Source organism: Tasmannia lanceolata, unplaced genomic scaffold (assembly GCF_043159265.1).
Source record: "Tasmannia lanceolata isolate RefF3 unplaced genomic scaffold, GAP_Taslan_0.1 ptg000037l, whole genome shotgun sequence".
NCBI classification, from domain to species: Eukaryota; Viridiplantae; Streptophyta; class Magnoliopsida; order Canellales; family Winteraceae; genus Tasmannia; species Tasmannia lanceolata.
The window spans coordinates 59,263,794-59,285,751 of NW_027518714.1; the positions used below are offsets into that span (position 1 = coordinate 59,263,794).

Below are 21,958 nucleotides of genomic sequence, written 5' to 3' on the forward strand. Positions count from 1 at the left end.
GACTCCCAAATATCTTAGATCGACTATTCGACTCCCCATGTGTCTTTCTCTCTCCAGAGAATTAGAGAAGAGAGAAAGACACATGGGAGTCGATTTAAGATATTTGGGAGTCGATTTATCACTGCCCTTTGATAATTATATAAACTATCGATAAAGAGATCAAATTATCCTAGCCCTCCAATTGATGGATCATCCAAAACAGTGCAATTTCAATATCACTTGTTCAATATATAACCCACTAATTGATTTTTGTATAGCTTAATTACACTAGAACCATTAATTAATCTTTTTCCTTTTTTTGGAAAACTATGAGGGTTGAGCAATCTGATTGGCGCATAGGAGGGGTTAACCATATCACTGTTTCACTATCAGGTGGGCAAAGAATGGAGTCGTTCTCCTAATTAGTAATTACCCACTTCTTATTTCTCAGGAAATGATGTATTCACATATTTTTTTTAACTTGGGAAAGGCCCCTCTAGGGTAAAAGAATATCCATAAAAACACTAGAGGGACTGTCCCAAGTAAAAATATGGGGTGAATACATCACTTTCCTTATTTCTATCATGTGATTTGGGTATGTTGTGTTTATGCCAATCGTCCAAGTCCATGCCATGTGGTCGTTCTTGTTTCTTCTTTAGCACATGTATTATTTTATACATGAATTATTGCTATTTTTTTATTTTGTGGGTCCGTTTTGAATGAATTTTCAAGTACATAAATTGACTTTTATTACTGTATATCTTATAAATTCTCAATGCATCCACCAATCTAATTAAGGAAAGAGGAATAAGATTGTACGCTCGACCGTACCTAAAGTTAGGTACGGTAGAGTGCCAAATCACATGGGTCCCCCATTTTTGGTGGGCATCTAAACCATTCATTTGCAAGGCCCCATCATAGATAGGGTGCATACCAAAAATCAGCTCCATAGGATCATCCTAACCCATCCATTTGTGGAGGCCAAAATGGACAGACAGTGTTTGTCCACAAATCTGCCCATTTTGGCCTCCAGTTTTGGAGGGGTTAGGATGATTCAATGGTGCTGATTTTTGGTATGCACCCTATCTATGATGGGGCCTTGCAAATGAATGGTTTAGATGCCCACCAAAAATGGGGGACCCATGTGATTTGGCACTCTACCGTACCTAACTTTAGGTACGGTCGAGTGTACAATCCTTTTCCTCTTAAGGAAATGTAATTCATGATGAAGTGATGACTAATGAGAAGAGACAAGGATTGTTTTAGATGACAAAACTAACTTCTATTCTAGAAAAATAATAAATGCGTGGTTAGTGGTTAAGTAGAAATGATTTTTAAAAGAGAGAGTTGAAAAAATTGAGTTCAAAATGTGCGAATGCTTTGCCAATTTCTGCCTATTTTTTGTGATCCTCCGTAAATATAGTTAATCTCTTTCTCTCTCTCTCTCTCTCTCTCTCTCTCTATATATATATATATATATATATATATATATATATATATATATATATGAGGAAACTGTTGGTGAGCTTTAAGCTCACCAAACTTTTGGTGAGCTAGCTTGCCCAATCACATGGGTCCCACATTTTGGGGAGTGATCGAAACCATTCATTTTAAAGGCCTTATGATAGATAGGGGGTGTACCAAAAATCAGCTCCATAGGATCATCCTAACCCCTCCATTTGTGGAGGACAAAAATGGACAGACACAAATCTGCCCATTTTTGTCCTCCACAAATGAAGGGGTTAGGATGATCCTATGGAGCTGATTTTTGGTACACCCCCTATCTATCATAAGGCCTTTAAAATGAATGGTTTGGATCATCCTAACAAAGTGGGCCCCCATGTGATTGGGCAAGCTAGCTCACCAAAAGTTTGGTGAGCTTAAGCTCACCAACAGTTTCCTCTATATATATATATATATATATAGTTTTTATATCGTTAGACCATATTTAAAAAAAATACATCGGGCCCACCTTGTTCGAAGATCCAAACTGCTCATTTGTTGGGACCCAACTTAAAATAGGTTGTGCCCCAAAAATCATCACTATAGGATGATCCTAACTTTATGACATGTTGATGTTTGTCGTCCTTCTATAGATCAGAGGGTTAGGATCATCCTATGGAGATGATTTGGGGGGCACAAGCTATTTACGTTGGGGCCCAACAAAAGAATACATAATGCTTTGGATCTTCAAACAAGGTGGGCCCCACCATAAGATACTACTAACTTTAATTTGAGTCTGTAGAAACATCATATAAAAATCCCCTCTCTCTAACTCACTTTCAATGATTTTTTTAGGACTTAAGAGACCTTTTCTGTTTTATAAGAAAATTTCAACCTCACTCGACCTTGGAAAAAAATTCCAATGAAATATTTTTTCAATAATTTAATTTGCCCAGTATAGGAATGGCTTTAAGTGTTTTAATGGGTTGCTACATTTCATGGCTGGTCAATTATCATGGTTATCTTAGGACCCATCAATGGGAGGGCTAAGAACAAGAGGCATGTGCATTAGTAAGACAGTAGAGATGCTCTCATACACTGAATTTCAATGTATATTAGGATCTTAGTCCCTGGTTTGATAGACCAAACTATGTCCAAGCCTCAAATGGTTGCTGTGATTTTCACAATCTTCAATGCGGTTTAGTGTTTGTTTATTAAAGATATTTCACCAGATAACTACCTACATAGTAGGTTCTTCATAAAATCATTATTGCATTATCTTTTATAGGATGATGACAATTAGTTCCCCTTTTGAGGTGGTTGCTAGATGACCAAATAACTGTTCAAGGAATCTATCTGATTTCTTTGGCTGTCCCCTAACCATGGTTTTAAATTTCGGATTTCGGTGGAGACAGACACCGAAACCACCAATAACCGAAACGGTCATTTATTTCGGCCGAAATTTCAGAATTTCGACCTTTTTCCAAAATTTGACCCAAAAAATCTGTTTTCCTTTTCATTAATTTAATATTTAACAGAAATTTCGACCGAAGTTACCAAAATTTTGGCTGAAATTTAATATTGAATAAAATATGGGTTTCGATTTTTGTACCAAATTTCGACCGAAATTTCAAAATTTCAAGGTCGGAAACCAGAAACCGAAATTTTAAACCTTGCCCCTAACTATAGAAATTTCTACCTCTTAACATAAACAAAACCCTCTCCCAACGAAGATTATTCACCCCTATACGCCAATTTTGTGGTTGTTTTAGTGTCGTAAATTTGACAATTTACCCATCCATAAGTCTAAACAATTTCATTCCTGCCCTGACATTTACCCCAAGTAGAAGATTTGATATAACTAAAATGCCCATAATCATGAAAAATGACTAAAATAACCATATTTTATGAAAAATTGATCAAAGTATCCCTATCTCATATCTTATTAAAATGACCAACATACTCATACCTCATATAGAAAATAACCAAAGTACCCATATCATGGAAACAACAAAAAAAAACCCATATCCCATGGGAAATGACAAAAATACCCATATCTGATTAAAAATTATATTCTCCTATCTCATTAGAAACCAATAAAGTGCCTCCATCTCATGGAAAATGATAAAAATACCCATATCTCATTTAAAAATAACAAACACCCTTATCTCAAGAAATAGGGTTTTTTTTATAATGGTTTGTTTGGTTGCACAATTCTGGCGTTTACCAATTTATTTTATTCAAACTACTAGGAGACTAGTTTGCCTTGCCTCTCCCTTATCTTCTTGTATAGGGGGACTTTTATCTCTCACCAAACTACTTGAAAAAAGAAGATAATTTGCTAGTACAGTCTCAGGATTTAACACTCTTCTCTCTTCCTCCATCTATATATTGGTAATGACAACCGTACTCCCCCTTAAGAGATGAGTAATCTGGTCATTTTCTGAATGCAAGGTGTTTTTGTCTTCTTCATGAGATAGGGGAATTTTCGGATAAACTAGATGACTCAAAAAGCTTTAAATTTACAACCCTAAAATTTTTGGTAAAGGGAAAAACTAGAAGACTAATACCCCCATATTATGCCTTATTTCACTGTGCATATTACACCAAGGCTCCTTCTCTTCGGATTGTTGTAAAAATGAAAATAAAACAAATTTTACGTCCATTTTTACGTCCGAAGAAATGGAGCACAACTAAAATTAATTCAAGGGTAAACGAGAATAGGGTGACCTGATTAACCCATAATTGTTCGCCGCCATGCATAGTGAATACATTGATTAAGGAGTGCATGCGACGAGACCCAAGTGGCAAATGACTAAAACATGAGGGAAGGTACCTAGCATTTTGTACTTTGCTAAACCTGATCTAACAGATGTGCATTGTATATGCACCATTTAATTGGTATATGCACAATACACTGGTTGTTTCCTCTTTGCATATTGATCTATAATTCTATATAAAACAAGACGAATATTGGTCACTTTCAAAACCACTTGTTAGTATGAATATTTTTTTCCTTTCTTTTAATGCATTTCAAGAGACAGACAAGACTACCAATGGATAGAGAGAAATAGACATTGAGATGTAGATATGGCCATAAATAATGCTAGTTTTGGCAAAGGCTACACATGGTTTGTGGGGTCAAAACAGGTTCTCAGTTGAGGCAAGCTTTGTATAAGAGTTTTGGTCCCTATTGCTAGTTGGTATACTTTAATATTCTTAGGTGGGTGCATCTCTTGACTTATGTGTTACGTGTTAGGGGGGGATGCCTAACTTTCTTATGACTCCTTTCGAGTAGTTGCATTTCATATTCATGTGGGTCTTTTCTTTGGACTCACAAAAACAGCTAGGCATTAAGGCATGTGTGCTCAATTGTTGAAGCCTTGCGATCCCCTATGCTCCGGCTTGGGCCCTGTTCGTTTCAGATTATGACAACCGTTTATCAGCTCTAAACCTACTATTGGACTCAGAATTACAATTTTGAGTCCAATAATAGGTGTAATTTTGAGTCCAATAATAGGTTTAGGTTCAGAGCTGACAATCAGTTGTCATAATCTGAAACAAACAAGGCCTTGCAAAACCAGGATCAATCGTGAATACGAAATTGATTATCAGACTCAAAATTATGTTTTTGACTAGTCTGTTTTAGATTTTGCGAATCTATTTTGAGTCCAAAATCTACTCAAAATTACGTTTAATTTTGAGTCCACTAATTGGTTTTGGACTCAAAATCAATTTTCAAAATCCAAAACAAACAGGTACTTAATTTTGAGTCCAATAATCAGTTTTGGACTCACAATCTGTTCTCAAAATCTAAAACTAACAGAGCTTATAAATAGATGTATACTATGGGGTGTGAACTTATTTTTAACAAAATAAAGTGGGGTCATATTATTCAATGATCTAAAACATTCATTTGTTGGGCCCCATCGTAAATGGGCCTTGCTCCAAAAATCATCTCCGTAGGATGATCCTAACCCTCTCTGGTCTCTCTAGCTTCTTGAGCTAGCGGGGTCCCATGGCTTCACAACGGGGAAGTGAGCAAGGAGTTGTTAGTAGTTCCATGCACAGGGTAGAAATCCTAAGTTGATTGATTGGGAGGGTTAGGATCATCCTATTGAGATGATTTTCAGGGCACGGCCTATTTATGTTAAGGCCTAACGAACGAATGTTTTGGATGGTAGAATAATGTGGGCTCCGCTATAATTTGTTAAAAAATGGGAAGTGATATGTTTGCCCCCATATCTTCTTTCTGGGCACCTCCCTCTAATGGACTTATGACTGCTTTTTTTACACTAAAGGGGTGCCTCGGGGAAGAAAAAGCGATGAATCTATCATTTCCCTAAAACATATGTACCGTAGGGCCCACACTTCATAGGATGATCCAAATTGTTCATTTGTTGGTCCACAAATAGGTTGTATCTTGCAAATCAGATATCTCCATGGGATCTCCCTCCCTCTCCTCTCCACACACACACACGGTCCCTCTAGATCAACGGAGTGTCTGGATATTATAGAAAACTCGATATATCGGAGGGCTAGGATCATCTTATGGAGATGATTTGCGGGGTACATACTATTTAAGTTGTGGCCCAAGAGAATGGTTTTCATCATCTTATGTATGTATAATCTCTGGCCGCCAACATCTACATATTAGAAACACTCTAATTGGATCTCATTGTAATGCAATGAGGCATGCCCACCGTTGGTTTGATGAAGACCGTCCATATGATAGGCCCCATTGCAAATCTCTACTTCTCTAGTGCCCCAAAGATCATGCCAATTAAACAAGGGAAATTACACCCCCCTCTGATGGATAAAATCCCCTCTTAACGTTATTTGTTAAGTTTTAAAGGCAAAGACAAAGAAAAACGTTCCAAGGGTGAATTTATCCTGAAGCAGCGAACCATTCTCACAGAAACCCTTAGGGGGGGGGGGGGGGGGGATTTAATCCATTTTGGGGGGATATCATTTCCCTTAAACAATCCTAACATCAAATTAAATGTATTTTTCGTCGTTAATTTGGATGGTAGAGATCCAATGTAGGGCCCATCATGTATGACCCACGATTAAATGAAATGGTGGGTCCTACATGATGGTCCATGGTACAAAAATCTCCAATAGACAATTCATAATCGGATATTGATCATCCGATCAATGTATTTTGTCTATTTATCGTCCAAACTCCGTAGTAGGGCCCCTCATATAAACCAGTCAGGATGATCTATAAAAATCACATGAATGGTGAAGATGTTGACCAGCCCTGCACGAGTTCAACGAGATTTGCTATTATAAGCGAGGCGTGCGTATTACGCACCATCGTCTCGTCTACCGTTGTTCTTTCTTTATTCATTTTCCTTTTCCTGTTTTTCGCCATTGAAATCTCTCCTTCGGAAACCTGAAAAAAAAGAAGAGATCGATCGAGCGATGGCAACGGCTAAGATCGCACCGTCGATGTTATCTTCAGATTTTTCGAATTTGGCATCGGAGGCAGATCGGATGGTCCGATTGGGCGCAGATTGGCTTCACATGGACATCATGGTATATGCCCCAAAATCAAATTTTCTAGGGTTTCTTTTTTCTGATTTCCCACTTCTCATCTCTAGGGTTTCTTCGTGTTGTTTCAATTTCCACTCTGTTTTTCTCTATTAATGCAATTTCCCACTTACATGACACATAATTAGTAACTAACACCCACAAATCTAAAATGCATAATCCTATAATAACTGCTTTGTAATTACATCATATACACCAAAACATGTGCTCATATGTTATGTGCATAATAATTATGGTGTGGGTGTTAGTTGTGGGAATGTGTTTTTAGAGTTATGGGTGTTAGTTATGGTGTATATGTTAAGTAGTGGGTGTTAGTTATTTGTGATGTGTCTTGTTAGTGGGTAAGTGTATTGTGATGTGACACTTTCTCTTGCTTGTATTTATGTAGTAGTAATCTAATGAAAGGAAGGAGGAGAGAAGATAATTTACAGCAAAGGAGACTTTGTTTAGGAGAGTCATGGCTCCTCTGGAATCGAGCCGTTAGGAGGTCCGGTTGCCTCGAATCAACCATTCCCCCCCTCTATTTCTCTTGTATTTTGTTATTTCCGTTACGGCCGATTAGGCACGTAACAATTGGTACCAGAGCGGTAGATCCTATGCCGTGGCTGTGCCGTTAGAGCTTTTGGAATCCTTACGCGATGATTTCCGGCAAATCAAAGTTAAGTGTTTTAAAATGATGGAGGAGTACTGGCGGATCACGGAAGGCTTGGAAAAAAATCCGTTAAGAGATCAAAGAAATGCGTAAAGAAGGAGCAAAGTTATATCTTCAGAAAGTTGATGCTCACGTAGAGAAAATTGTGAAAATCAATGGCGATGAGGATGAAAATATTTATTCCTTTCCAACTTCGAGAGCAACAAATTTTAAAAGCGGGGTTCGAAAGATCACGGTCGTTGCTTTTGAAAAATACGGAGGTCTAAAGTTGATTGTGTTTCTCAATCGAAGTGTGCCCAACAAGATTTGGGACCCCGGCGGAATACAATATTTTCCACAGTAATTCAACCTTGAGGACAACGTCGATTCTAAGGGGGAAGGAATGTTATGTGCATAATAATTATGGTGTGGGTGTTAGTTGTGGGAATGTGTTTTTAGAGTTATGGGTGTTAGTTATGGTGTATGTGTTAAGTAGTGGGTGTTAGTTATTTGTGATGTGTCTTGTTAGTGGGTAAGTGTGCTTGTGATGTGGCACTCTCTCTTGTTTGTATTTATGTAGTAGTAATCTAATGAAAGGAAGGAGGAGAGAAGATAATTTACAGCAAATGAGACTTTGTTTAGGAGAGTCATGGCTCCTCTCGAATCGAGCCATTAGGAGGTCCGGTTGCCTCGAATCAACCATTCCCCCCCTCTATTTCTCTTTTATTTTGTTATTTCCGTTACGGCCGATTAGGCACGTAACAATTGGTATCAGAGCGGTAGATCCTACGCCATGGCTTTGTCGTTAGAGCTTTTGGAATCCCTAAGCGATGATTTCCGGCAAATCAAAGTTAAGTTTTTTAAAATGATGGAGGAGTACTGGCGAATCACGTAAGGCTTGGAAAAAATCTGCGAAGAGATCAAAGAAATGCGTAAAGAAGGAGCAAAGTTATATCTTGAGAAAGTTGATGCTCACGTAAAGAAAATCGTGAAGATCAATGGCGATGAGGATGAAAATTTTTGTTCCTTTCCAACTTCGAGAGCAACAAATTTTAAAAGCGGGGTTCGAAAGATCACGGTCGTTACTTTTGAAGAATACGGAGGTCTAAAGTTGATTGTGTTTTTCAATCGAAGTGTGCCCAACAAGATTTGGGACCCCGGCGGAATACAGTATTTTCTACCGTAATTCGACCTTAAGGACAAGGTCGATTCTAAGGGGGAAGGAATGTTATGTGCATAATAATTATGGTGTGGGTGTTAGTTGTGGGAATGTGTTTTTAGAGTTATGGGTGTTAGTTATGGTGTATGTGTTAAGTAGTGGGTGTTAGTTATTTGTGATGTGTCTTGTTACTGGGTAAGTGTGCTTGTGATGTGGCACTCTCTCTTGCTTGTATTTATGTAGTAGTAATCTAATGAAAGGAAGGAGGAGAGAAGATAATTTACAGCAAAAGAGACTTTGTTTAGGAGAGTCATGGCTCCTCTCGAATCGAGCCGTTAGGAGGTCCGGTTGCCTCGAATAAACCATTCCCCCCCTCTATTTCTCTTTTATTTTGTTATTTCCCTTACGGCCGATTAGGCACGTAACAATTGGTATCAGAGCGGTAGATCCTATGCCATGGCTGTGCTGTTAGAGCTTTTGGAATCCCTACGCGATGATTTCCGGCAAATCAAAGTTAAGTTTTTAAAATGATGGATGAGTACTGGCGGATCACGGAAGGCTTGGAAAAAATCCGCGAAGAGATCAAAGAAATGCGTAAAGAAGGAGCAAAGTTATATCTTGAGAAAGTTGATGCTCACGTAGAGAAAATCGTGAAAATCAATGGCGATGAGGATGAAAATTTTTATTCCTTTCCAACTTCGAGAGCAACAAATTTTAAAAGCGGGGTTCGAAAGATTACGGTCGTTACTTTTGAAGAATACGGAGGTCTAAAGTTGATTGTGTTTCTCAATCGAAGTGTGCCCAACAAGATTTGGGACCCCGGCGGAATACAATATTTTCTACAGTAATTCAACCTTGAGGACAACGTCGATTCTAAGGGGGAAGGAATGTTATGTGCATAATAATTATGGTGTGGGTGTTAGTTGTGGGAATGTGTTTTTAGAGTTATGGGTGTTAGTTATGGTGTATGTGTTAAGTAGTGGGTGTTAATTATTTGTGATGTGTCTTGTTAGTGAGTAAGTGTGCTTGTGATGTGGCACTCTCTCTTGCTTGTATTTATGTAGTAGTAATCTAATGAAAGGAAGGAGGAGAGAAGATAATTTACAGCAAATGAGACTTTGTTTAGGAGAGTCATGGATCCTCTCGAATCGAGCCGTTAGGAGGTCTGGTTGCCTCGAATCAACCATTCCCCCCCTCTATTTCTCTTTAATTTTGTTATTTCCGTTACGGCCGATTAGGCACATAACAATTGGTATCAGAGCGGTAGATCCTACGCCATGGCTGTGCCGTTAGAGTTTTTGGAATCCCTAAGCGATGATTTCCGGCAAATCAAAGTTAAGTTTTTTTAAAATGATGGAGGAGTACTGGCGGATCATGGAAGGGTTGGAAAAAATCCTCGAAGAGATCAAAGAAATGCGTAAAGAAGGAGCAAAGTTATATCTTGAGAAAGTTGATGCTCACGTAGAGAAAATCGTGAAAATCAATGGCGATGAGGATGAAATTTTTATCACTTTCCAACTTCGAGAGCATCAAATTTTAAAAGCGGGGTTCGAAAGATCACGGTCGTTACTTTTGAAGAATACGGAGGTCTAAAGTTGATTGTGTTTCTCAATCGAAGTATGCCCAACAAGATTTGGGACCCCGGCGGAATACAATATTTTCTACCGTAATTCGACCTTGAGGACAAGGTCGATTCTAAGGGGGAAGGAATGTTATGTGCATAATAATTATGGTGTGAGTGTTAGTTGTGGGAATGTGTTTTTAGAGTTATGGGTGTTAGTTATGGTGTATGTGTTAAGTAGTGGGTGTTAGTTATTTGTGATGTGTCTTGTTAGTGGGTAAGTGTGCTTGTGATGTGGCACTCTCTCTTGCTTGTATTTATGTAGTAGTAATCTAATGAAAGGAAGGAGTGGAGAAGATAATTTACAGCAAACGAGACTTTGTTTAGGAGAGTCATGGCTCCTCTCGAATCAAGCCGTCAAGAGGTGCGGTTGCCTCGAATCAACCATTCCCCCCTATATTTCTCTTCTATTTTGTTATTTCCATTACTGCCGATTAGGCACGTAACAATTGGTATCAGAGCGATAGATCCTACGCCATGGCTGTGCCGTTAGAGCTTTTGGAATCCCTACGCGATGATTTCCGGCAAATCATAGTTAAGTTTTTTAAAATGATGGAGGAGTACTGGCGAATCACGGAAGGCTTGGAAAAAATCTGCGAAGAGATCAAAGAAATGCGTAAAGGAGCAAAGTTATATCTTGAGAAAGTTGATGCTCACGTAAAGAAAATCGTGAAAATCAATGGTGATGAGGATGAAAATTTTTATTCCTTTCCAACTTCGAGAGCAACAAATTTTAAAAGCGGGGTTCGAAAGATCACGGTCGTTACTTTTGAAGAATACAGAGGTCTAAAGTTGATTGTGTTTCTCAATCGAAGTGTGCCCAACAAGATTTGGGACCCCGGCGGAATACAATATTTTCTACCGTAATTTGACCTTGAGGACAAGGTCGATTCTAAGGGGGAAGGAATGTTATGTGCATAATGATTATGGTGTGGGCATTAGTTGTGGGAATGTGTTTTTAGAGTTATGGGTGTTAGTTATGGTGTATGGGTTAAGTAGTGGGTGTTAGTTATTTGTGATGTGTCTTGTTAGTGGGTAAGTGTGCTTGTGATGTGGCACTCTCTCTTGCTTGTATTTATGTAGTAGTAATCTAATGAAAAGAAGGAGGAGAGAAGATAATTTACAGCAAAGGAGACTTTGTTTAGGAGAGTCATGGCTCCTCTCGAATCGAGCCGTTAGGAGGTCCGGTTGCCTCGAATCAACCATTCCCCCCCTCTATTTCTCTTTTATTTTGTTATTTCCGTTACGGCCAATTAGGCACGTAACATCATAACATAACCATCTGATCACCAATTAGAAAGTTGTGAGCTACATGTCTGATTCTACCTAAACACATGTGCGCGTGACTAGGTGGGACCCAGCCTGGTATGGGGCAGGTTTAAAGGGCCTAGCTTAACGTGTTTCATTTGTCCTTGGGCTTTTGGTATGTTGGTTAGGTACCTAACATTTAGTATCAGAGCAGCCAACATATGTTCGTTAGGGTAGACCATAGAATGGGCTGGTGAGGACGGCGGGTGCTGAAGCGTAGTAGAATGTTACGGTCCTAAGTGGGGACCTAGGTATGGGACTAGGTGGGAACGAGTCTAGTACGGGACAGGTTTAAAGGGCCTAGCCTAACACGTTCCATCAGTCCTGGGGATTTTGTCATATTGGTTAGGTACCTAACATGGTGATCGTGTATACAAGGATTGTTCATTGTATATAATGTCCACACAATTTGTCCTTCTCAGTAAATGTAAAATAACTAAACAAGGTGAAAAGGGCAAGATATGCATGTTCTCTTTGTTCTCACTTTGTTCTCACTCCGACAGAGTTAATTAAACTTTCATTTTTTAATTTAATGTGCACAATGTGTAGTTACCATTTAAAAAAAAAAATTGTAGTTGAATAATAGGGGATCCTTCAATCACTTCAATGGCATTTAATACGTGCATTAATATTTATTTTCCCTTCTTGAGGCTTGTTCGTATGCGCCAATGAATCAAGGAATGTAATGGCGAGGTTAGGAATTGAGTGGGATGTCTTTTTGGATGAGATAGTGTAAGTTCCAATTGTGACGAATAATATCTTGGTATCTACCGGCATCCTACCATAGTTTTAATTATTGGATTTATGCTACTTATCACACACCTCAAAATCTGATACATATCATACTGGATACCATATTGCTTGAGACAAACATTTAGGCATTGGTTTTATTGGATGAATAGTGTATGCCATGGACAACACATGCACTCTTTTGTCTGCATCGTCCAACTAAAAAACTAAGACGTACCATGCAATATACCTTGGTATTATCCGAAACTTTAATCCAAACTCTCTATCTCCACCTCTGATTTGTATATAGATTTTTTGAATGGCAACGATTTTATTAATTTTGATTTGTATAGTTTGGCCGACGTCTTCCTTTAGTTGTGGACCATGTGGTATCCCATGCTTCATACATTTGGGTCATAGACGATTACCATCCATTAAGTTAATTATGGTGGGCTTTTTTCTTGAAAGATAACTTCATTAAGAAAGAAGAATTATAACTGAGACAGGGCTGAGGTGGCCCATCACTGCAAGAATGCATAAAAGAAAAGGCTACAAAATAACTTCCACCCAAATGCTAAAGAAAGGGATATGCATAAAAAAATGTTAATTATAGCGGTTCATTTTCACGATTTGACCAGTATTTTAAACTGATAAGAAGGCTGAAAAAATGAAGTGGCCTATTTGGTCCAAAGATGTTCCACTGCTGGTTTGAAACAGTTTGAATTGCTTCCTGGCTTCGTAGGCAAACTTGCCCAATTCTATTAAAAGTTCCAGTCCAATCCAGTCGAAAAGGCCAGTCATTCTTAAACACATCTGACCACTGACTTGTTTTGTCTAATTGACTTTTGGGTGGATGTTATCCATCTGTTTTCACCTTTTTACTGGAGCTGTTGCATGCTCTTGCATTTTTGATAAATTGATTCTTCTCTTTACCATATTGCGTGAAAATTTTATTTTCTGTTCTTTGTTGCGTGAAAGACGCATCATGATTATAACTCAACTCAACTCAACTCAACGAGGCCTTTGTCCCAAACTAGTTGGGGTCGACTAATGACTCCTTTAGAAAATTTTCATGAAGACGCATCATGATTATAAACAAATTAGAATTAACTTGTGGCATCTTCTTTCTATTTTCCTGGACCATGTTAGCCTATTTGATAAGTAGATGATATAATGTAGAAACTATACCAAACATGCTTTTTTATTTATTGCTTATATTGATATTTGTATGCGACCTTTTAAAAAAAAAATTTGAACTTTGTATGCGAAAAAGAAAATATTGTTTGTTCCCTCATCAAGTGTCATATTTGAATCAACGGACACATGGAACCTAAAAGAGCAATGTTGGCAACAATTTTTTCACAAGGAACTTATAGCTGTCCTACATAGTTAACTTAGACCAGTTGTATTCGCATGGAGAAATGCAAACATTATGAAATCATTACATGCTAAACGTTTGCGTCTCATTTCCTGCATTCTGTTTGTATAGACATTTAATGTTTGATTTTTTCCAGTTTTGAAGTGAATATTCCAGTTTTGATTTTTCCACAATGTAGCTACATTTCTCTAATAAAATTTGCATGTTGTTGTTGGTATTTGCAGGATGGGTAGGTGACCTGGCGGTGCTTACGCTCTGATGGTTTTACCTTTTAAGTTCTTTATTCATTTGAATTATGGATTCTACAAGGAAATCATGTCACTTTTGGGTGCTTATTAATGTATTGCTCCAAGAGACTTCTAACATGACGCTTCATTTGATTATTCCATTATTCTTGAACTTAAGTGTTCGCTATATATATGATCTGTGATAGATGAGTGATAAAAGGAAACAATTTGATGTAGATCGGGAAAGAGAAATAGAAGAAAGGGGATAAAAAGAGAAACAAGGGGAGAGAGAACAAGGAGAGGAAAAGAGAGATGATTGCTAGGTTAAACAGGTTGAAATAAGTGGGGAGTTCTTGATTAGTTTCAGCAAAACTCAAGAAAGTTAGTAGAAACTGGTTTTGCCTAAAAGCCACAGGGAGAGAGTGCTATTAGGAAGGTCTACAAGGTTGACAGTTGTTTGGGTTTAGGGTTTGAATATGGAAGGGCTTTCGATTGGGGCTGTTCCGATCGCGTTTCGCCGGAAGAAATCACTGAAAACTGAGAACTTGCCTTGGATCTTTTGCTTTGACACCAAATTTGATGTAGGACCGGAAGAGAAATAGAAGCAAGGGGAGAAAAAGAGAAGACGATGGGAAGAGGGGGGAGAATAGAAGAAGAGAAGAAGAAGAGAAATAGAGGAAGTATAGAGGGGAGAAGCCAATCAATCTTTATTCATCCAAAACTTCTTAATTCTTAATACAATGAGGCCTATATATAGGCAATGGGATGGAAATAAAATTCCATGGAAAATAAAATCGCTAAATCCGAATAAGATGGAAAATAAAATCCTAATGGGCAAATATGCCACTTATTGGCCTATTATCTGCATCACAATGAATTGCGTGAGCTTCTTATGAAGTAAAGCTATAATTTTTATGAAAATCCTTGATTTATGTTTTGTAAAATTTGAAAATTGGGAGAACATCCCACCTAAGATGTCTCATGGGGGTGTGGTATTTATATGAAGGCGGAAGGACCCATGGATAGATTTTTCTTTAATAAGGAATCTATGCATAGTTATCAGTAAAAAAAGAACAGAAAAAGTAATGTATGTCTAGTTACATCCTTATTACTCGTAAAAACAAATCTATCTTTAAAACACAATGGCACCCCTCTTAAGTTGGTGCATAGATATATTTCATGCTCAGCTTGCTTAAACGATATCCAATGTGAAAGTATCTGCATGTTGATCCTTTGAGTTGACTGTTGGAGTGGGTTTTTTTTCCAATGATCTTTGATGTAAGTGGCAATCGACTTGGATTTGCTTATAAACCAAATGGGGATTAAATAGAATTCTTCTACCAGATGAGGCTTTTCAGGTGCTTGTGAGCTCCATGAACAACTTCAAGGAGAATTTCTCGGGGCATGCATGAATTGATTACCTCCAATGCATAGGATAGATAAGTTTTCAGTCTAGTATGAAATGAATGATTTTGGTCTAGTAATGTCCAGGTAGATTGATTTGTGACCAATCTCCAATACTCACCAAGATTCTCTAACAATATGCCATCTTCAGAGCTAAGGTGCTGATTGAACTTCATGGGCGATTTAATACTCTTAGCTCTCATTTTTCTTATTTCTTAGGGAAATTGAGATTTTAGAGTGTACTTGCATTGAGAGACTAAAATTCCTTTCTTTGCCTGAATGACTTCTATTTGCCAAAACATACGTCAGAGTTCTAAATCTGTGATATCAAAACCTTCTCTAGATGCTTCTTCAGCTTAGTAATCGAGTCATAATCATCACCTGCCAATACTATATCATCCACATATACCAATAAATTTGAAATCCCCTCATTTTTTTGACAATCAGTGCATGATCCACATAGCTCCTAACAAATCCTAAATCACTCTTTTATAATATTATCTTTATTTATCAAAGAAAATAACATTGATAGAGTTATGTTGGCAACTAGAGCAATGGGTCTCTCTGGTCGATCTCATAAACTTGTGTGAAGGCTTTTGCAACTCATATGGCCTTGTACCTCTTTGTTGATCTAGATTTACTCGTATGAATTTATCCATTTTGCATGCTTCCCTTTTGTGACTTGCTTTCAAATCCCTTTTTTTCATATTGTGTTTTGTATAAACTGTTAAATGGAGTACGACTCATAATAGAGAGAGAACTGATTGGATACTTTTCACATGATCTTTTTTCCTTTTGGGGGAATCATTAGTAAATGATTGATTGTAAATCTGAAGGAGTATAAATAGGTAACTATTTATAACGATGCATTACAGATTTACTGTCATATTTCTTAGATTTCCTTAATTTTATTTTATAACTTTTCAAAACAAAAAACAAAAACAAAACAGATTTACTGTCAGGCTTATGTACAAATCTGAAGGAGTATAAATCATTGGACAGCTTGAATCTGAATTGTCAGGCTTGTGTCCTGCACCAAACCTGCCAAGCAGATCTACTGCAGGACTCTCTTGGGTGCATCTCTTGCAAAATGCGCCCTCCTTGTAGATTACACAGAAACCACGAAAAATTTATTATTGATATTTCCTATGATACAGACATCTTTCATCCTTGAAGGCTGAAGACATGAAGAAAATAAAGATGTGCTTCTACTTTTAGGTTTGCTATTTTATTGCTGAAAGTTCTTTCCTGCATCAACCTCCAGAATGCATATGAAACACCAATGCATCTCTGTTTTCTGGACAGAGCAAGGATAGACTGGTTTAGTCATTGAATTGGTTTCTTACTGTGTTTTACTTATCATTGCAATCATGTATTTATTCTAAATCCCCCGGGTTCATTTTATCTTTCTATGATGGTCTTTGCACACTGAAGGGACATTCATCTAAAAAAACCCAAATGAAAACTTTTACTTCTGGATGGTTAAACTCCCATAACGTCAATGAAACCAACAAAAATCATATTATACTCTGAAATAGAAAACCCGTGTAATCTTGATTGGAAATTCAAAAAAAAATTAAGGGAAAAGAAAATGCAGAGTTTAATAATCTTACAAAATAAATGTGGGGGAGGTTTAGAAAAAGGGAAAAACTTGGGAAAAATTATTGGTCTATATCATATCTATGAAAGAGAACCCTGAAACCAAAATTAATTTTGTCTCTTGGTGGCTCGTTTCCTTGGTGCATATCATCATTATCATCATTTAGAAACACCCCAATTCAATCCTTGACTTGCTTGAGTCAATTAAGTTCTACTTTGGCCTAGTTCTCCTCCGTGCCTGAATTTGGCCCCGTGGAGTCAATCAAAAACTCTTTTTGAGTCCCTGAGTCAATGAAAAATTGGCAGTGTCATTCATTGACTCGCCCTAGTCGAGTTGGTTTTACAGTAGTTGAGAACTAGTTTTTGGTGCATAGGGTGCGACATTTTCTTTAGGAGTTTAATTTTAGAGGAGGCTTTTTAGGGTATTAAGTATTAACCCCTTCCATTTAGGAATCAGGGTCAGGACCCTTTTTTTCAAGACTAGGTATGTGCACCACTATGCCCTAGCTACCTAAGAGTTTATTGAAATAAAGATGTGTCGCAGATGCGCTAGGAAGATGCACAACCAGCATGCAACCTTGGGAAGACAAATTAGTTTTTTCCATGCGCCCCAATTTCTTTGCTTTAATTAGCACCCATGTGAGATATCGCCAAAAGCTATGATCCATGGACACGGATTTGCATGTCGATTGTCGACGCGGATATGAAGTGTCTGACACAGTGACACGGCAACCTTTAAAAATCCAGAAACAGGAACACGCCCGGACAAATACATATATGAAATTATTGATTACTAGTCACAATTTGCAACAAGATAAATGTGGTATTCATTAAACAAAGTGTGGTATTCATATGAGAAACTAATAAATCTTAAGATTAAGCAACTGTAAGTCAAGCAAATATACAATAATCAAATAATAGTTCATTCATCAATCTAATCTAATTCTCTTCAGTCTCCAATATGCAGCGAGAGAAACATACTGAGAGTGGAAGAAGAGTTGGTTTAAAAGTTTTAATTTTTTTTTTGGTTGCGGTTGTAACAACAAATATTAGTTAAAGAAGAGTTGATGATAAAATAGAAGTTTTTTTTTTTTTTTTGATGACGTAGGATGTCCCCACCCCCTTCGGGAGTAGGACTAGTCCCTACGGATACACGCAACGACCCACTCACCACGTGTATCAGGTAAGTCGGGGGCGGGATTCGAACACTCGTCAACAGGGAGCAAACCCGTGACTTTATGCCGAAGAGCCAACGCCTCGGTTAATAATAAGAGAAGAGGTAAACATAATATTGAACAATAAAATAGTATTTCACACTCTTAACACGGTACAAAAACGTGATGAAACACCCACATTAAGTTTGACACTTCCAACAATATGTTTAAAAGTGTTGAAAGGAGTGTCGATACGCATTGATAGGCGTGTCAGCAGTAAATTCAAAGTGTCAGCCAAATCATAGGCTAAAAGTGATTGATCGTTTTGAGAAGCTCTTAGGAGAGACACATACTACTATCATTTTTTTAACTAATATTCTTGGTTATCTTTTAGAAGTAGTCTAATTCTATTTCCTTTCCAATCTTAGCTTAAATATCCTGAAATTACAGCTCAGGCTGGCTGGTAGGTCAAACCATCCTCTTCTCTTTATAAATGAAACACCTTTTATGCTTATTTTTCTTGTGATTGAGCTAGGTATTTATTCCGAGGAACTTGATGGTGTGAATTGATAGATTTTAGTAAATTTATCAGTCCTTGGAATTCCCCAACATCTCCTTGTAGTTGTATGTGGCCTAGTATTATGTCACTACCTTTTCTTTAATGGTATTATGTCACTACTAAATTCTGGTTTCTGTTAGTACGTGAATTTCATTCACTTTTCTTATCAAAACCATGCTTTGTTCTGAAGTTTTCATGTGGCTTCTTACCCCAGTATTTATTTGGAACTTGGTTTTGAGTATCACACTGTAGCTAGTGGATGTCATACTTACAGTTTGGTCTTACCAGGCACTTCGTTCCAAATCTTACTATAGGAGCTCCGGTCATTGAGAGTTTGAGGAAACACACAAAGTAACATTTGCTCTTGTATTTACACCTTTTGCATAAAGATCTAAAACCTTGAACTTTGATAGTTTCCAGTGTTAACTCAATCTTGGTCTCTATTTCCAGGGCATATCTGGACTGCCACCTTATGGTTACAAATCCTATAGATTATGTTGAACCATTTGCAAAAGCTGGTGCTTCAGGCTTTACTTTTCATGTAGAGGCATCCAAGGGTATGCTTCAATGCTTATGCATTATTTCAGCTACGACTTAGAATTCTTTGGTTCTCTGTAACATATGGAAACATGTCACAGATAACTGGCAAGAACTCATCCAGAGAATTAAGAAAGGAGGCATGCGGCCTGGTGTAGCATTAAAACCTGCAACTCCAATTGAAGAAGTTTATCCATTGGTATGCATTATAATTTTCCTGTCCGTCCATATCAAAAGAACAGAATATTTGCAACATAAAATATGGGAGTTAATTTGGGGGTGGGAGGAGTTCAAGCATGAACTCTTTTTTAAGATAAAACTTCTGAATGACATGGACTCAAGACTTCAGATGTTGCTTTTCCGTAGGTTGAAAATGAAAATCCCGTGGAAATGGTCCTTGTTATGACAGTAGAACCTGGGTTTGGTGGTCAAAAGTTTATGCCAGAAACGATGGATAAGGTGAACATACTTTCTTAATCTTGTTGGCAGTGTTGTTGCCTTCTGTCTCTGATCACCGCTGTTGTATTTTTTGGTTTACCAGGTACGTGCATTGAGAAAGAAGTACCCTTCCCTTGATATAGAGGTAATAAGTTTTGCCCTTTAATGGCATAGTTGATTTCTTTTTTGCTTGTATTAGATCATCAGAATGTGTGAAGTTTATGATCAGAAAGAAAGTGCAATGCATATTCCTAAGCAGAATGTCTTCTGGGATGCCATGTCTCAGTTTGTTTATGATTTTATTCCCTGATTGTTTTGGATTTTGAGAACCTATTGAGTCCAAAACTGATTATTCAACTCAAATTTACGCTAATTTTGAGTCCAATAATCATTATTTTTTGGGTCATCTGATAACAAAGTTAGGTAATAACGATCTCTGATACATTGTCGGTCATGCAGGTTGATGGTGGCTTGGGCCCTTCTACCATTGATGTGGCAGCTTCAGCAGGAGCGAACTGTATCGTTGCTGGAAGTTCAGTATTTGGAGCACCCGAGCCAGGTCAAGTCATATCCATTTTGAGGAAGAGTGTGGAGGGAGCACACCAAAACAGTTGATATATACAGGCAAAGAATCCCCTGCTCATTATGTATTAATAAATTCATGCAGGGGTTGAGCCTCTACTCTCTAGTCAATTGGTTAAGGCTTTGGTTTTCAACCTTGAGGAAGGACTGTAGGAGGTTCAATCCCATCTTACTTATCAGAAAGAAAATAAAAAAAAACATGTTGTGTGCAATAATGATTTATATGTGTTCAAAATTTGACATAAGTAATAGTACAATGTGATATTATTGTCTTATCCTTGGCTGCTTGTATGATCTGGGTCTGGTTTTTTACACTAGGTTGAGTGAACTATAACAGATTTCTCTGTAAGATGAACAAATGGATTGGGCAAAATATTGGTTTTAGAAACTCAGTGACTACTCAAAAAAACCCGCTGAGTCTGCTCTGCAGTCAAGTGTGGACTCGGGCTGAGCTTTAAAGGGGCTGTTTGATTGCATTATTGGTTTTCATGGATATGACCTTATTTTGGGTTGCCTTATCCTGGCGAGGTTGTTCTGTATAAGTTCTCTCCCATATTAATTTTGCCCCTAAATAACACGATCTTCAAAAACAAGGATAAATGGAACTCAGTAGTGCGCATTTTTTATAGATAAAAGTTTTTGGGCAGTGATAAATCGACTCCCCAAATGTCTATCTCTCCTCTTTCTCTCTCTATTAGCCTAGAGGAGAGAGAAAGACACATGGGGAGTCGATTTATCAATTTGGGGAGTCGATTTATCACTCCCCAAGTTTTTTTATGGGGTTAAATATGAGCCACAGTGAAAATGTCATCCTGGTCAGGATCAGACTGTTTTAGCCGTCGATCCAGTGAAACTTTGCCGGTTGGAATGTGCTCTGTTTCTCATTTTTGTTACTAAAAATCTCTTTGCCCATTGGTGGACTGTCTTGGGCACCTATTTTTAGGTGCACAAATCACTTATGGTGTGACCCACTGGATGGTTGGTCAAGATCTCTGTATGCCTCCGAAACTATTCTCTTAAATTTTACTCTACATTTTGATCCACATAACTTCTTGTGAAGAGAGATTGGATTCTAAAATTAGGCACAACTAAAGAACCCTGAGTTCAAAACTGATTATTGGACTCAAAATTAAGGCCCTGTTCTTTAAGATTATGACAACTGATTTGAGAGTCCAAAACTAATTGCTGGACTCAAAATTACCTTTAATTAGTTTTGGACTCACAATCGGTTCCCAAAATAAACATGGCCTATAGTTTTTGATAAAAATCAAGAGCTTAAATTTATTTGTTTACTACCAAAACAGTCATTGTTAAGATATGATATTAATAGTCAACATTGGGCCGAGCATATCACACATGTGATTAAGACCATTGATTTGGTTGAACCCCTATGATGTGAACTGCATGACTTTTGTCTCATGCCACACGAATGCCTCATCTGTAAGATTTCATTTTTTCAACCTACTTTTGTCGGGCTTGGAAAAATTAGAGGGCTGCTAGTGAGACGGGATTTCGTTTGGCAAACAAAATCCCATGTTTTGTGACACATGGGCAAGAAGACAAGGAAGTGAGCCTAAATCCCCCCATGAAATGCAAAAAAGCAGTGGAAATGTCCAAATCGTGGGTCACTTTCACTCTGGTCATGAATTTCAAT

At 37.7% G+C, this 21,958-nt stretch overlaps 1 protein-coding gene across 1 annotated transcript; it reads left to right on the plus strand.

Annotated features, from left to right (window-relative positions):
- Window positions 1-6,679: 6,679 nt before the first annotated feature.
- LOC143860194 (ribulose-phosphate 3-epimerase, cytoplasmic isoform) lies at window positions 6,680-20,579 on the plus strand. The gene is made up of 8 exons (XM_077370755.1): window positions 6,680-6,963; window positions 14,029-14,033; window positions 19,036-19,098; window positions 19,198-19,304; window positions 19,386-19,483; window positions 19,651-19,743; window positions 19,826-19,867; window positions 20,182-20,579. Exons 1-8 carry the CDS (start codon window positions 6,850-6,852, stop codon window positions 20,335-20,337), a joined length of 678 nt encoding a protein of 225 aa, XP_077226870.1. The 5' UTR covers window positions 6,680-6,849; the 3' UTR covers window positions 20,338-20,579.
- The last annotated feature ends 1,379 nt before the right edge of the window (window positions 20,580-21,958 follow it).